The following is a 17,520-nucleotide window of genomic DNA, read 5'->3' as shown; positions in this document are numbered from 1 at the left end:
CAGTCTAGAATGTAAACTTATTTGAAGGAAATATATATGGAATTGTAGTTCAAATGAAGTTGAAATTATACTTACAGCTTCCAAGCTAACAATTTATGCTCATAGATTTAATATTAGGGAAATATTTCATTTCACACCAACTAATGAATCATTTTGTTTTGGCCTTAAGAAAACCTACAAGGGGGAAGTCCACTAGTGTACAAAGCCATGACACATAAAATTCCTTAGGAAAATCTCATTAATGCTATAGGTAATTTTGGCATATACAGACAGTAATCACGTTAAGCTTTCCCAAAATAATTTTATAGACACTTAAACATCAACTTTGGTTAAAGCAAGATGCCTCCTTCGCTTGTATTCAAAGCTGAGCCTATAGAATGAAATGCTATGTTATCAAAGAAGCCCCGTTAGCCAAAAAGATGTGAAGACTCAAACTGGACTTCTAAAAGTTATGCCCCATCTCCATCACCAATCAAGAATCTCTTCTTGTCAGTCAGAATTACAATGCAAACACTCAGCTTCTCTTTTCTCCTTTTATAAAAATTATTCAGACAGGCCTAAATTATTTATGATTATGATGATTTATTACTTGTTGCTTGCATATACACTGACAGCTTATGTACCGGAGGCAAATTCCTTGTGAGTCCAATCACACATGGCCAATAAAGAATTCTATTCTACTCTAAATTCCAGATTTTGCTTCACAAAGCGGCAAAAGATTCCACAGATGACCCCTCAGGGTTTGCTCAGGTGCCATTTTTTGGCATGGTGACTAGACAAAATCTTCCAATGACTTGGTAAAAGCAGAAGGTCCATGGCTCAGTGACCGAGCATATTCTTGGCAAGATCAAAGTGGCATCTTTGAAGCATTTTCTAGCACCTCAGCCACTAGAAACCAGTATGCTTTCTTTCAAGAAGGGGAACAGACTCTACACCAGTGGTTCTCAACCTGTGGGTCGGGACCCCATTTGGGGTCGAACGACCATTTCACGGGGGTCACCAAACAAGGCTGTCTGCCATTTTCCCCCCCTTTTCTTTGGCCACGCCCCTGGCACCCGGTGATGTATAAGTGGTTGGGGGTCACCACAACATGGGGAACTGTATTATGGGGTCACGGCATTAGAAAGGTTGAGAACCACTGCTCTACACCATAGTAAAGATATGTCACTGTAGCATACCTCAAAGAAAAAGAAAACAAATTACCAGGACCCAGAGAAGGAAACCCCAAAGGTGCTTTTCAAAAGGCAGCTGGACTTCCTTAATTTTTTTCCTTGAAAACATTTTGTTTCTATCCAAGAAGCTTCTTCAGAACTGAAGACGCTTCTTGGATGACAAGTGAAACATTTTCAAAAAAAAAAACAACCCAAGAAATTCCAGTTGCTTTTTGAACAGCACCTTTAGGACAAGCATGATCTGGATGAACGAAGAATCTCCATAACCAGAAAAATAAATTTATTTATGAATGGTCCCATACATTTTACTGATTTTTCTCAACCCGTCAATTTTTTCCCTTTTACTCTACTCTTTTTTTTTAATACAAATTTTATTAAGTTTTCCAATTTTTACAACAAGGTGCTTAGGAAACAGCGTGGTGATGGGATAATCAATTATCCAAAAACCAAGACATTTGTATATAGCTCAGGTTAACTCGTTAAAAATTCCCTCTCTAGTTTCCTCAAATAATATACCATTTTTACTCTACTCTTAATGGATATTATTTGACTGTTTTGTTCTGCTACAGTTCAATTAGCAGGCTTCCTTTCCCATGACCATGGACATAACTGGACCAGCTGGACTACCAATCAATAACCTCCTCTTCTCTTGTAAGCAAGTGATGCCCCAGGATATCCTTTACTTGATACTGGGAACTCTCTTATTATCACAGATGGATTCTGTATGATGATCACGGGGAGGAATCCTGATGACAAATGTTACTTACCAGCTGTTCTGAACTGAGTCGAAGACTCTTTTTATAACCTATTCCAGTCAACAGTGGAAGGTGAGTGGTTTCACTTTTAGTTCGATGGTCTTCATCACTTGAGGAAGAATCATCTTTGATTCTGAAACATCAGACACAGAATGCCCCCATTTTTTTTCTGTATCATCTCAGTGGGGAAGACATGTTTGTAAATATGTATTCCTCAGCCATTTTTGATTATTTTATTTATGGCAAGTGAACTCTCTTTGGGAAGCTAAGCCAAGAAAGAGTGACTGGCTCAGGATCACCCAGTGGATTTCTTTCTTTCCTGATATGGACAGCAGTCTCAGCAATCCTAATCTGTTACTCCCCTCAATTTAAACCATACAGGCTGTAATCATACTGATATAATCCACAACCATTTATCTCTGCCTCTGATTATTCATAATTCAGTATTTGTTGAAGCTCCCAGAACTGCCATCTTAATATAAAAGTAATAAAATAATACCTTAAGGTAGCAGCAGAGACAAACAGAGCCATTTGTCACGACTATGCTATCAGAACTAAAAAAAAAAAAAGGATTTTCGTCTTGCAAAACCCCAAAATAAATTTTTCAGTGAAATAAATTTGAAACAATTTAGAAAGCGACACCATAACATAATGTCCAACAGATTTGGATTCAAATCTTATTCATTTATGAAACTCAGAAGATGTTTTCTTACTATTTTGAATAGATAAATGAGATAATGTTTAAAAATTAAAAAATAATAGGATAGAAATGTCCAATACCTGTCTGCAATACTCTTCTCTTCTTCTCCACTGAGACTTTGCACTGGCTTTGCTTCCTGTGGGTAAAATGTAAGTAAGAAAACAGAGCTACAGCAAAAATTAATACAATTGTGGCACTATTGCAAAATCCATTCTTATGGGCCTCCATAGTTCTGTTTTATCCAGCTATGAGGGAAACATTTATTCGGGTGATTCACATAAGCAGCTTTATTATGATTAACAATTTCTTCATGGACCTACTTCTAAAGTTTAATGGAGAATATTAATGACAAGTAAAAAGTAAAGGTAAGACTGAATGTAACTCGACTTATTGATGACTTCATGGATACATCCATGGGGTCTCCTTGGCAGCAATACAGAAGTGAATTGCAATTGCATTATTCTGGGTAATCATTGTATACCATTAGCTGAACGGAACAGCTACGTCTACTGTCTTTCTACTAGAGAATAATAAAAGGGCCTGGCCATGCTAATCATATGCCTTTCTTCAAGATCTCCCATAACCATTTCGGCAATCCCTGCAGGAGCTAAAATGCTTAATCAGATGGCTCATGACCCAAACCAGCAAATGAGTTTTTCAATTATTGACAGTGACCTTGATTACTATTCAGGAAAATAATATGGCTAGGTTTGAGATGCTGAAGAAAGAATGTGAAATATCGTACCAAGAATTACAATAATCAGCTTCTCGGAAACCTTTCTTGTGGCAGCTTATATAGCTTAAGAATCTGCAAATACAGATAGTCCTCCACTGAGCCCAAAATTTGTGTGGCTAAGTGAAATTTGTTAAGTAAATTTTGCCCCGTTTTACCACCTTTCTTACCGCAGTTGTTAAGTGAATCACTACAGTTGTTAAGTTAATAACATGATTGTTAAGTGAATCTGGCTTCCCCATTATTGGCTTTCTCAGAATTTCACAAAGGGTGATCATATGACACTGCAACAGTCATAAACATGAGTCGGTTGCTAAGCATCTGAATTTTGATCACGTGATCAAGGGGATGGTGCAATGGTCGTAAATGTGAAAAATGATAAGAAGGCACTTTTTTCAATCCTGCTGTAACTTTGAACAGTCACTAAACAAACTGTTTGTTAAGTAAAGGACTACCTGTAATCTTTACATTCTGTTATCATCTAAATAGGATCCCAAACAAACAAGCAAAGCAATGCCAGTGTTTAGCATTCAACAGTTCATTTTGTTAAATTTGGATTCTTTAAGGAGAGTCAATAATTCACAGATTTCATGCAGGTGTGTGTGTGTGTGTGTGTGTGTGTGTGTGTGTGTGTAGAAGCCTAGAAGAAAAATTCAGGGTAGTTCCAGATTTACCTCTTTGATAGAGTTATTCCTCCCTCTCCATGAAAACCACCATCTTCCACCTTTTTTGGGCATCTTATCCCTCATTATAGAATCCACAGTGGCCTGTGATAAATGGATGGTAACATAAATAATGGAACTAAACAAAAAGTAATTGAATTCATGCAAACTAAAGGTTTTCTTAAAGAACAACACAAAAAAAAAAGAACACAGAGACAATTTAAACTGAGGCAAAGCAAGTCAAAAGAAACATACTATCCGTGGGCTACAAATCTTGTTAAAGCAAAACCTAATGGTATCCACAAGTGCACGGAAAGAACTTAAACAAGAACACTTCAAAAATTCAAAAAAGAATAATTGGGAAAGAAAAATGGGAACAAAAAGGGATAATAAGTTTAGTGTAATGCACAAAAGGTGGGGAGAAAGAAATACTAATTTTGTTTAGTATAAATTATAAAGACATTTTATTGGCAAGGAATTCAGCACGGTTGCCTTTCATAAAAATAATAAATAGCTGGATGTTTTATTATCTTCTAATAATTATTAGAATAGGCTTAAACGATAATGGCTGAACGAAACTTTAGCATTAACATGGCAATCCAATAGCTGCAAACTGCTGAAGAGAAAGATACTGTCTTACAACTGCATGCATATAAATATAGGTGATTTCTTATTCTAACCAAAACAAATATTTTCTCCTTAGGCCAAGATAAAATTAACATCCAGTCCAATAAAATACAATTCAATATTCAGTAGAGAAGGATCAATCCTAAAATGCATTAAAATACCTTGAATAATTCACCAGATTCTAGTTGCCTAATGAAAGTTACAATCTCCCCTTGTGAACGAGCCATTAAAAAAAGGCAACAATTGTTTTCCTATCTCTCCTTTACCACAAAGACCACAGCTTTACATCAGTTCAGATGCACAGTCCACATGAAGGCTGCAGCAGTGGGGGAACCAGAAGCTGGACTGCAAAACCTATCATCTCTGAGGACTGGCTACAGTCAATGGGGCTTGAAGAGCAGCAACTGGGTCTCACTCTCCGGCTTTTAGCAGTAAAATAGAGATTTTATGTGATCAATGGGGCAGGAAATGCTTTCCTCAGGTTACAAAAGCAACTGGGACCAGAATTACTGACACTTAAGTGATGCGGGCATAAAGCACGATGTCAAGGGACCGCAACTCTTAGCGGCAACAATCCCGGTAGTCCCAGATGCCACAGTAACCCCAAGAAATGTGGGTGATTAAGCAGAGGGGGACATCTCCATGTGCAGGGAGGCTGGAAGGAAGAGGGTGTGGTGTCACTCAAGCACAGGAGGCTGGGCAAAGCAGGACAGGCAGTCGTTGACTTACAACAGTTCATTTAGTGACCGTTCAGAGTTACACGGCACTGAAAAATGTGACTTATGGCCATTTTTGTAGCAGCCCCACAATCATGGGATCAAAGTTCAGATGCTTGGCAACCGGTTCATACTTATGGCCGTTGCTGTGTCCCAAGGTCATGTGACAAGCAAAGTCAATGAGGAAGCCAGATTCACTTCACAGCCGGGTTATTAGCTTATCAACTGCAGTGATTCACTTAACAACCGTGGGAAGAAAGGTCGTAAAATGGGACAAAACTCACTTAACAAACTTCTCGCTTAACAACAGAAATGTTGGGCTCAGTTGTGGTCGTAAGTCAAGGACTACTTGTATGCCGCATGAGTGAAGGGAGGCCTGGGGAAGCAGGCAAACAAAGGGAGGGGGGCGAGGCAGGGCACCACGCCAGGCAAGCCTAGGAAGGCAGGGGAAGACTCAGCAGAGCGATTTGTTAAGCCTTCCCTGTTGGTTTCCCTGTTGGCTTTGCTTGTAGGAAGCTGGCAGGGAAGGTTGCAAATGAGGATCATCTGACCACCAGGCACTGCAACGGTCCACAGTAGGAGCCAACTGCCAAGTGCCCAAGACGCAGTCACATGACAAGGGGATTGTGTGATGGCTGGAACTTCTACGAACAGTTGTAAGTTTCCCTAGTTCAGCACCATCGCAATTTCAAATGATTGCTGAACAAGTGGGTCAGTAAGAAAGGACTACCTGTATGGCATATTGGTTTGGAAGAGGACTAAGCGTGAATTTCTAGTGAATTTGAATTCAGTAATGGAAATAGCATGAAACTACTGTAGCTGGTGTGAGCTGTCAAGGATCTTTGCTCTTTTCATGCCATTTGACCTTGTAAGGAAAAAGTGAAAGCAGATAGCAAATCCTGGCTTGAATTTATCTGCTGCAACTTTACTGACTGGACAGATAAATCAATCAATCAATCAATCCTCAGCTAGACAAAAGGATGCTACTGAGTCCATTATTTCATCAAACATTAAACAAATTAAGGGCTATCTTGGGATAGATTTTTATGTCACTATCAGTCTACAGGAAAGACCTCAATAGACTTCTAACTGGACATAAGTGTGTCTAATGAAATCAATTCGTTCAGAAGTGGGTAAGAGACTTTATATGCAAGAGCTAGGCCTAATGGAGTGTGTAGATGACCTTGGGGGATGAAAGAAAGAGATACTGTCTAGGAAACAATCAGACAAGAGGAGGAGGAGGAGCCCCCAAGAGTTAAATGATCAGAGAAAGAAACTTAGGAAGAATCTGTCCTAACTGATCAGATGGGTCAGAGTGATAGTGGGAAGTCTGGGCCTTCAGACTTACAAGTTTCCATTAATATAACCTTATAATGAAGTAGATTTGGGCCATCTACTTCTGTTTCCTGTCAGGTTAACCCAGAAAGGCTGACAATAAACTCTGAGTTTCTTCCCATGATAGCATACATCCAGACATGGGGATAACATACAACAAAAGATTATGCAGCTCCAAGCTTCATTAGATAGATAGATAGATAGATAGATAGATAGATAGATAGATAGATAGATAGATAGATAGATAGATAGATAGATAGATAGATAGATGATAGATCAGTGGTTCTCAACCTTTTTAATGCCACGACCCCCAACCGGTCGTAAGTCGAGGACTACTCAACCGGTTGTAAATCGAGGACTACTCAACTGGTGCAGCACCGTTTGCAGAATGGGACTTTTGGTGGGCTCAGCAGGGCAGAGACAGCCTGGACAATTCCTATTGGCTTTTGAAAGCCAATAGAATTAGACTCTATTCAAGAGAGTCTATTCTATTGTCTTTCAAAAGCCAATAGAATAAAAGGGAGTAGCACAGCTAAGGAAAAGGGGAAAAAAATGGCGGACTGCATTGTTTGGCGACCCCCGTGAAATGGTCGTTCGACCCCAAATAGGGTCCCGACCCACAGGTTGAGAACCACTGTGATAGATAGATAGATAGATAGATAGATAGATAGATAGATAGATAGATAGATAGATAGATATCAATAGAGCGCTATCAATCTAGGTTGTCTTTCTCTTTTCAAAGAGACAATTCTGAAGGCAAATTATCTAATCCATCACAAACAATGGCTTTGAAAACAAAATTGCAAAATCTAGAAAATCTATGAAGTGCCAATTCATGGCCAAAATTAATATAATTATTGAGCGACTTAAATATTTCTTATCTATTTTTAACTAGGTAAACTAGAAGAAATGTCACACAAACATAATTTTACTTTCCAATATGACTGAACTAAGGAGGAAATGGCTAAATGTTATCTTGGAAACACTGTTATTTTTTTAAAAAAACAGTCTGAATCTCTAACTCTGTAGTCCTTCTAAACCAAGAATAAAAAGACTGCTAGAAAAAAAAAGCAAAAAGGTTACCTTGCCCCACAATGAATTACAATTGTGTATTAGTCAGGGATAGAAGAAGCCAGAAGTCCCCGGGATGTGGTGTGGTGGGAGGGGTAACACTACAACCTACAGAGTCTGGCTAGCCCAGGGGTCTTCAAACTTGGCAATTTTAAGACTTGTGGACTTCAACTCCCAGAATTCCTCAGCTAGCCCTGAGGAAGTCCACAAGTCTTAAAGTTGCCAAGTTTGAGACCCCTGGGCTAGACAGAAAGAGCAAGGATCTTTACCCACAAGGCTGGCATGGTCAATCTCACCTTTGGCAAAGGTTTCTGGAATGCCTGCATTGCCAGCAGGAGCGGAGCTGCAGTTGTCCAGTTGTAGTACCTAAGAGAGCAAAACAATCCTTGAAACACACCAATTATTTAATAATTATTATTTAAACATGCAAATTAGAGCCGGTTTGGTCTAGTGGTTAAGGTGCTGGCCTAGAAACCAGAAAACTGTTGAGTTCCAATCCTGCCTTAGGCATGAATATGTTTGCCACCTTGAGATGTTTATAATAATAATAAAAGATGTAAATAAATACATACATAAATTATCACAGAACTTAAAGCAACTATTTCTATTAAAAAGGTTGGCACCAGAGGCATTTAATTAAAACATTTCAGGCATTACATTAATTTTAATTTCAATACGCTGCATATAAATGTTCCTATATAGGGATATCAAATTAGGTTTCACTTAGTATTTTTTTTCCAAACTTTCAATTAATTTCATCCATTTTTAATGTGTATTTTCCCCAGAACAAGCACTTCTGCAGCTTATTTTTCTAATATAAAACTCGCAAGAATATTTTTCTAACATGGATGTGCATTTTGGTGCAGGTAGGTGAATTAAGATTAAAATGCAAAGGAAACCAATTCCAGGTCAAGTTTTATTTCACTGAAGGAAATTCATTCACTATGTATGCTATTATGGAAACAGCATCCCAGAACTGGAAGAGACCAGATCAACACTTCTTTGTACAATGCAGGCTACACTACATCATCTCTGATAGATGACAATCTAGCTTATAAGTGAAAACCACTAAGCAAATGGGAATTGACCATTTCTTGCAGCTTCTTATTTCCATAGTTCATACAACTAGGAAGTTCTATCTGATATCTAGTCTGATCTTCCTTCTTGTATATTTTTAATTAATTGGCTTTGACCTTGTCCTTTAATGCTATAGAACCCAACTCTATTCCCTCTTCTGTGTAAGAGCTTTTCAAATTTTGAAGAGTACTATCCTATCTTCCCTTAGACATCTTTTCGGCAGGTTAAACATATTGCTCAAGTGGCTTGGTTTCTGAACTATTTACTAATCTTGGTGGCTTCTCTCTTAACTCATTCCAGTTTGCCACTGAACAAAACTGAACACAGTACTCTATAGGGAGTCCAACCAAGGCAATTACTTCCGATGATCTGGACTCTATAACTCTGTGAATCAATCCTATGTAGCATTTGCCTTTTTAGCAGCTGCATCACACTGCTGGCTTGAAGTTGACCAGATCCCTTTCACATGAATTACCGCAAGTCCTACAGATAGTCCTCACTTAACAATCCAAATTGGGACTGGAATTTTTCATCATTAAGTGAAGCAGTCATTACATAAAACCTCACAATTGCACCACTTAATGATAGCAGTTCTAATACTCCTGGTTGCGGTCATTAGGCCAGAACCGTGCTGTTGTTCGGTGAAAATCTCATGCTTCTTGTGCCACGGCATACTTGTCTCTGCTTCAACTCCCTGCAACCCATCTCTTCCCTTTTAGCAATAACTCAACCTTGAACCTCACCAGCTCAAGGTTGACCCAGCCTTCCATCGTTCCGAGATCGATAAAATGAGGACCCAGATTGTTGGGGGCAATAGGCTGGCTCTGGAAACTGCTTAGAGAGGTCTGTAAAGCACTGTGGATCTAAATCTAAATGCTATTGCTAAGAAGATGGCAAAGGTCAGCAGGGACAGCAGAGGTGGCGGAGCGCAGGACATCTAAAAGGGCAGAGATGAGGAGGGATAGGTGGTGGGGAGAATTGAAGCATGTTTTGCAGACATAAATATGGGCAGAGTGCCAAGTGCCCAAATTTGGATCACATGGCCAAGGGGGTGCTGAAATAGTTGTAACTTCAAACACTGACCATAACTATAACTCTTTCAGTAATAGTTGAATTTTGGTCACTAAACAAATGGTCATTAAGCTTTAGACTATGCCCAGCATTTTTTTACCCAGGTGCAGAACCTTTAACTTCTCACTTTAAGTTCCATCTTGTTAATTTCAACCGATTGCTTTAGCCGCTCTAGATAATAATAATAATAATAATAATAATAACAACAATAATGATGATAATAATAATAATAAAGTTGGAAGGGACCTTGGAGGTCATCTAGTCCAACCCCCTGCTCAGGCAGGAAACCCTATACCATTTTGGACAAATGGCTGTTCAGTCTTTTCGGATCTTTTTGAATCTGTTCACTCTGAAGGATTCTGGTTTGTTGTTGTTGTTTTTAACAAAATGCACACATTTTATTGTGCTAAGCTGTACTCACTTGTTTCCAATCTTCACCACAAGGTTAGGGTGGTCGATAATAGCTGGGTTGTCCACAAACTGCTGATAAGAGACTTCTTGTTCTAAAAACTTTTCTGTTTGGAAGGGAAAAAAACCATGAATGAACCTCTAGTTAAAATAGCACTTGGGATATATTGTAGAATTAGCCTCTTTAGGAAACCACAGGACTATAAAAGCAGTTCCAGAGCCTGTGATCTCAGGTAGCCAGCACAGCATAGTTTTAGGAGAAAAGGAATATAAAGCCTGTTATTTGAAGACTCCCATCAAAACTGAAGCAGAGAATGCTGCTTGAAGTAGACTCTAACCACCTTGGTTCTATTTGTAGGAATTCCAGCAGATAAATTCACATATTCAGCTTTAAGAATAGTCTGTCCTGATTATTCTTGAGAAAACCTCAAACTGAACGTGGGCCACGTTAGACTGAATCACAGATCTGAATAAATTTGTGTTCAGACAACTGTAATGCTGAAATATGAATCTTCTTTGAAAAAAAAGACACCCGTATACAGGCTATAACCAGTCATGTAGCTTTGGCAATAAGACTCCTGCAATATATAATTTACCTGACACCAACTCCTGGATGGTGGTTGCAACCAAACCTGCCTTCCGCCTATGTTGTGCGTTTATAGGTTAATAAAAAAATAAAGTCACCTTGCATAGACTAATCTGAATAAACATGAATGGTGCCCTTTAAAGCAGCACTGAAAACAATATTTACAGCATGACTTAAGGTTAGGCAAGAACCGAGATAAACATCTTAGAGTAGCATGTTATTGCTAATTGATTAGTCATATACAAATGAATCAAGCTCAGCTACCTCAACCTGTAATAAGCAACAGCTCTTCTACCCACGGTTCTGCAATCTCCTTGAACCTATTTTATCAACTTCCCATCTTTTATTTTATTTGGCTGTGCCAGTTTTTCTGCTTATATCACAAGCTCAAACTCTGTGAATTTCTCCTTGCTGATCAGCACTCCGGGAGAGCTGTATTTATTTTATCTAAATTTGATTAATTGGTTCTCCTTGGGTTTATTTTTCTCTTAGTAATGATTTCCAAATCCATAATTTGCTGTTTCTCAATAGCCAGGTTTCACAACTGATCCTACCATAAGATCATTGCTTTAGCTGCTCTGACTGTTGCTGTCATTGAAATGTCTTATATTTCATCATCTTCCCCACATCTGTCTTTCCATTACTATTTTATTCTGCTCCTCCAAACTCAGCTCTTCTCATATACTATAGATTCCTCAGAAAAATAAAACAGATTTCCAGGAAGATTTACTAATCTGCTGTAAGTCAGTTTTTGCTGTTGATAAACCAAAAGGTAAACTTCCTTCTTGGGCTCGCTTGCTCCTTCCCTCTTATTTTGCTTATTTCTCTTTTACAAAATCTATGTACTCATCAGACAAACATCTTTCCACACTTGGCTTTCTTCTTCCTTGTAAGATCTTAAGTAAAAAACTTCATTTGAGAAATCCCTGCAATTGTTTGGTCATTTACACGTGCGCTTATGTCCCCTTTCTCTGATTTAGTTATTATACTGGTATTTTCCAGTATCTGAGCCAAATGAATATTGTTTCATATTTACATGTGCTTTAGCACTTAAAATGCATCTTCGTCTGCAACTGTGAATCGTTCACTGGCAATTTCATCTGCACTTACCTTCCTACTACCTGCCATAGATCACTTTTTCATGGAGTAACTTCCTGAGTGTATTCTTTTTTTAAAAAAAAAACATTTGTCACTCTGAAATCTTAGCTATAAAAGGAATATTAGTATAGTCCTTTACTTCTATTAGATTTCTTCTGTGTTTACTCCAGTATTAGCCATACATTTCCTGCTTTTCCCCGAACTTCTTAAAAACTTATCTCATTTTCTTTTTCTTGATATTTTTTTTAGTTGTTGACCAGGGATTGAATGTTTCCCTTGTTTTTTGCTGCTTGATGCCAGAAAAGTGCATTTAGTTGTCCTGTATCCTTCCAAGACTTTCATCCTTCATCTTTTTCTGGTTATTTAAACTTGCTTGCTCTAAAAGCCATTTAAAACTTTTTTTTTCTTTTAAATTTTAGGAATATTTTTTGCAATTTGGTTTTCACTATGTGTCTCAACTCCTCTGTATAGTTCTTCTAGTTCTCTTTCACATATTTAAGTTGATTTTACATTCTAATTAACTGGACCAAATCTTGTTCTCTCCAATGGTCTAAATTTAATTTATGCAAACATGGCACCAAGTTTATGGTCTGTTTCACAATCTGAACACTGAAATTTCTGGCTTACTGCACTGCACTTCTCTTCTTTGTTTCCTATTATCTAGTTAGCATGATTCTGTTGTTTTGTATCTGATGATGTCCATGTGTAGAGGCTATTTTTATCCTCGAAGCAGATGCAGGAAACAGAGATTCTCTTCACAAAGTTTTGTAAAACTATCTTATCTTTCTATAATTTTAAATTCCCTCATTTCTTCACATTTTGCACTTCAAAACCTATTGGTAAAACTAATATAAGAATGTTATTATATTACCCCCTCTTATAATTTGTCAAATACTCACGTTGTCCACCACTTAGTAGGTGTAACACTTGTAAAACATTAGTGCTCACTGGGTTATTAAGCTAATAGAGATAGCCTTACAACAATACAGACACAGTTTCTCATTGCTTTTCTTCCAGTTTGATTTTCAAGCTCTTATTCCTCACTGTGCTAATTGAATTTTTATTCAATTTACATTGCCATCCATCTCAAACATGACTCAGGGTGGTTAACAAGGGATAAAAACAAGTAAAAACATCATAACCAACACAACAAATAACAAATATGTTGTATATAGTATGTTTAGGTGTGTGTCATGTATGTGTTTCATTTTGAGAGCGGACACCTAAATTTCATTTCTGATGTGTGCTGTTGTTGTGCCCGCAGTAAAAAAATGACAATAAAGGTTATCTTATCTTATCTTTATCTTAATAAATAACATATATAGCAGATGAAATAAACTAGCCAGAATAATCAGCATAACCTTGCTATGGGCTCAACCATACATCCCTGGCTCAGTAACAGAACCCGATCTTTAGGGCCTTATGGAAAGCTAGTAGGGTCAGGGCAACTTTAATCTCTGGGAGAATGACATTCCTGAGGGTGGGCATCGTGACAGAAATGGCTCTGGATTGTGTTAGTTGACTCCCACACCGAGAATTACTGTTACCTTCATTACCACCATCACCACCACCCTTTTGACTTATCTGGCAAGGGAACGATACTAAAGCATCCTACTCTCACTCTCAGCATCACTGAAGCTACTAAGGCCCTTGGCCAGACTCAGATGGTAACTCTAATCGGTACATCTTCACAGTACAATTTAAAATTTGGAAAGGCAAGACCACATCTCTCTTTGGAGTCCTGCAGAACTTTTTGCTTAACTGTGGGTTTCCCCCCACACACACACACCACCCCCTTCCATATGAATTTATTAACAGTGTCTCGCCATCCTTGTAAAGTTTTCTCAGAAATTCTGAGCAGCGCTATTTGAAATAGATAATTTATCTTGGGTAATGCATCCATTTTAATAAACAATTGACTGGAAGCAAGATGGGGCCTACCTGCTTCCTGCTTTCCTGTCCCCAGGATGCTAGGAGCAGTGTCTCTTGCATAACCTTAGAGAAAGACTGGGCTGGGACTCCCCAGACATTTGGTCCTTTGTGAAGGGGAGGGGTGGCTGCTTCACGCTGGCCCTTCCCCAGAGTTTACAGGCATAGATGGGGAAGATAGGAGGTGGAAGGAATTGCAGCACCCCTGCAATTGATCATAAGGGCAGGTGGAGTGCCAAGCACCCAAGTTTCCATTATCCGATTCATTATTTTCATTCTTCTAATTTCAAGGGTGCTACAACACCCGTAACTTCAGGAACGGGTCATAAGCCCTTTCATTCAGCATTGTCGTAATTTTTAGCAGCTGCTGAACAAGTGGCCGTAAGCCGAGGAATACTAGTAATGAAGAATACCACATTATACCCAAATTCTTTAAAGGATGGACATTTGTACATCCTTCTGTCACATATGCCTTAGTGCACAATATCTACAAGAGGCCACTATACACTTTTTCCACAGAGGGGTTGGAGCATTCAAACCAGACATTACTGTATTTTACAATACCGCAGGAGTAGCGGAGGTGTTGAGCGTACCTTTGGATATTTCTTTATTGTCGTTAAGTCCGCCGCAAAGTGAAATGGCAATGGAGGGCAGGTCTCGGATTCCATCCGAAGTGCTCTCCACACCACTGTCCACCCCTGAGCTTCCGACCGATTGAGGAGATTGATTGGCTGAGCGGGGAATATTATCACTGGCGTTCTTTGAGAGAGCAAGATGATCGCCACTGAGAAGAGAAGGAGAGTTAGTGCCCTCCACTCTTTCCTAAAACTCATGGATTTCATCATCTGATTCATCTAGCCTACTTCTCAGCCTTGATAGGTTAAGCCAGGGGTAGGCAATTTTGGCTCTTTTATGACTCGTGGACTTCAGCTCCCAAAATTCCTGAGGGGAAAGGGAGTTTCCAAGCTGAGCCATGCTGGCTCAGGAATTCTGGGAGTTGAAGTCCACAAGTCATAAAAGAGCCAAGGTTGCCTACCCCTGGGTTAAGCAATCGCTACAGGGAATCTCTCTTGTCGAGCGATTAAAGCCTTCAAAAGGCTTATTAAAGCCTTCAAACAAAGGAGCTTCTAGGTAATATATTTGGACAGGTACAGGGAAAAAAATTTACTCCCAATGCATGCTTCTAATCTTACTCTGGTACCTTAGATATTTTTTTTTTAAAAAAAAAAACAGCCAATGTACAGTCCAAAGATTCCCAATGCGTCTTTTGGATGGGCACTAATTTTTATAAAAATAGCAAAACAGCCCTGGGAGTTTGATGTTTGATGTTTGTTCAAAAAAGATGCCCTTCTAGCACCAGACCTAAAGAGGTATGATAATGCTCCAGCAATTTTTTTTTTTTTGCATGATCCTTTCATTTTACTTCTTCTACTTGTCACTTTTAAAAAAAACTAATTTGTCTTAAAAAGCATTAACAGAGAAAAAAAGAAGTTTTGGCTTTGTGCTTTTAGACAAACTTCAACCAAGTACAGATTTCCTTCAAAAGCACAAGGGACATAATTTTGTATGTGGGGACACAAGATCCTGAGAAAGCTATTTCCATAAATGGTAAATGTCAGTTTATAGCATGCATACTTTTTAGGAAAATAGAGTGCAGCAACCTCTGGCTCCATGTCAGTCAGATCATCTAAATATACACCATCAGCACCAAGATGTCGGCTCCGCTTATCTGTAAAATGCAAAATTTTATTATCATACAGTACTTTTTAAGCAAGTACACTTGTCTCCTTTGAGGAAACAAAAATGTGCGAGAACTTATTTGATCCATTTAACAAAGCTTTTACCAGGAGCTTATGATACAAAAGAAACAAATAATAATCCATTAAAAAGAGTAGGAGAATAAAATTCGTGGCACAGAATAACAGTGGAATAACAGACTCAGAATAAGTTTTTGTGGGTGCCGAAATGGACAGGCAAATGAGATTAAGTACGTGAAGTCGTATCTCAAGCAGGGAATTTTGTGGTTGCTTTCTTATTTAGGCTTTCCTCCATTATAGCAAAGCTACAGTTCATAGTACAGTTTACAGGCAGTCCTCGACTTACAACAGTTCATTTAATGACCGTTCAAAATTACAGTGGCACTGAAAAAAGTGGCTGATGACTATTTTTCACACTTACGACCGTTGCAGTATCCCCATAGTCACGTGATCAAAATTCAGATGCTTGGCAACAGACTCATATTCAGGACAGCTGCAGTGTCCCAGGGGACTTGTGATCCCCATTTGCGACTTTCTGACAAACAAAGTCCATAGGGAAGCCAGATTCACTTAACAGCTGGGTTACTAGCTTAACATCTGCAATGATCCACCTAACAAATATGGCACGAAAGGTTGTAAAAATGGGGCAAAATTCACTTAACAAATATTCCAGTTAGCAACAAAAAAAAAATTGGGGCTCAATTGTGGTCGTAAGTCGAGGACTGCCTGCACTGTGTTTTCCATTTTAAGGGTTTAGAAAACTGCACTGTTCATTGAGCTGTTATCTTTGTTCTTGCTCCCCCAGTTTTAAGGAATTTGCTGCACCTATTTAAGGAAGGGAAAGCAGAAAAAGCCTCTTTGCATGCAAGGTGACTATATTCCACTCCTGTTGACCTAAGAGGCAAATCGCTTTTTCCTCTTTCCTTTCATTATCTCATTTCTTGGAAAGGCCAGTTAATTTCACTGATAACAAGCTGTTGACAATAATACTTGGTTGCAAAAGTTTGCCGTACCCTTTTTTTTCGAGGGAGAATCTGTTTTGCTGGCTGGCTGCATCAAGCCGGTGGTGGCTGGCTTTAATTCTTCACCGGCCGGAGGTGAAGGGGCTGCTGCCCCTAAAGTCTCTATATCCATTTGGGATGTTTCGGGTGCCAGGAGCTCTGCTTCTTCCACAACCAGCACAGTCTCATCCTGTTCAGGGTCAGGTAGGGAAGAGAGGTGCTGAACCTCTTCCGTATCGGTACTCTGGATGACTCGGAAGTGAGTGCTTTCAGAAAGATTCACAGTCACTGAGGTGCTGGATTCTTTTGGCTTGTGTGGGGTAGCAGTCTAGAAAGGAAAAAGAAAAGCGCCTAATTCAAAAAAGGTTCCTGAAAAAAGAACACAGAGTGACACAACGCGTGAGAAATAAAAGCAACTTCGTTGCACTCATATCACAGGGCAAAATCCCTGTTAATGGTTAGGATTATTTCATAAATACATTGAAACAATCTGGATTTGCCCGCAAGTATATACTCTCCAAAGTCAAAGATGATACGTTTTGAGACCTTTGTTGGCTACTATTCTGGGGTATAGTCTCGTGATAACCTGATCTTGCCAGAACTACACAACCTTAGTCTGGGCAGCGGCAGGATGGAAGGCCACTAGGGGATAATCTTTGCGCTGAAATCTATGAAGGAACAATACTGAGAAATCCCAGTTCTTAATGAGAAGATGACAAAACTTTTGTCAGGATCCGAAACAAAACATGACTTCAGCTCCTTCTTCTGGACCATGTATGAAATAATTAAAAAGTAGAGTAAGGGATTAGATTTCTATATTAC

General features: G+C 38.9%; 1 protein-coding gene across 6 annotated transcripts in view; it reads right to left on the bottom strand.

The window, feature by feature from the left end:
- LPIN1 (lipin 1) overlaps positions 1-17,520 on the bottom strand; it is a 109,566-nt gene that overhangs the window by 13,653 nt on the left and 78,393 nt on the right. For 5 of the 6 annotated variants that reach the window (XM_039331935.1, XM_039331937.1, XM_039331936.1 and 2 more), the window contains 8 exons: positions 16,711-17,026; positions 15,576-15,669; positions 14,534-14,724; positions 10,341-10,434; positions 8,068-8,137; positions 4,035-4,127; positions 2,708-2,763; positions 1,940-2,060 (listed from right to left, as the gene is read on the bottom strand). In XM_039331935.1, coding sequence (XP_039187869.1) covers positions 1,940-2,060; positions 2,708-2,763; positions 4,035-4,127; positions 8,068-8,137; positions 10,341-10,434; positions 14,534-14,724; positions 15,576-15,669; positions 16,711-17,026 — 1,035 coding nt within the window. Of the gene's footprint in view, positions 1-1,939; positions 2,061-2,707; positions 2,764-4,034; positions 4,128-4,277; positions 4,356-8,067; positions 8,138-10,340; positions 10,435-14,533; positions 14,725-15,575; positions 15,670-16,710; positions 17,027-17,520 lie in introns of all 6 variants that reach the window. The other variant, XM_039331940.1, reaches the window with a different exon arrangement.

Source organism: Crotalus tigris, unplaced genomic scaffold (assembly GCF_016545835.1).
Source record: "Crotalus tigris isolate CLP2741 ecotype Arizona unplaced genomic scaffold, ASM1654583v1 scf7180000024439.5362192, whole genome shotgun sequence".
Lineage (NCBI taxonomy): Eukaryota > Metazoa > Chordata > Lepidosauria > Squamata > Viperidae > Crotalus > Crotalus tigris.
This window is presented reverse-complemented; position numbering and strand designations above follow the sequence as displayed.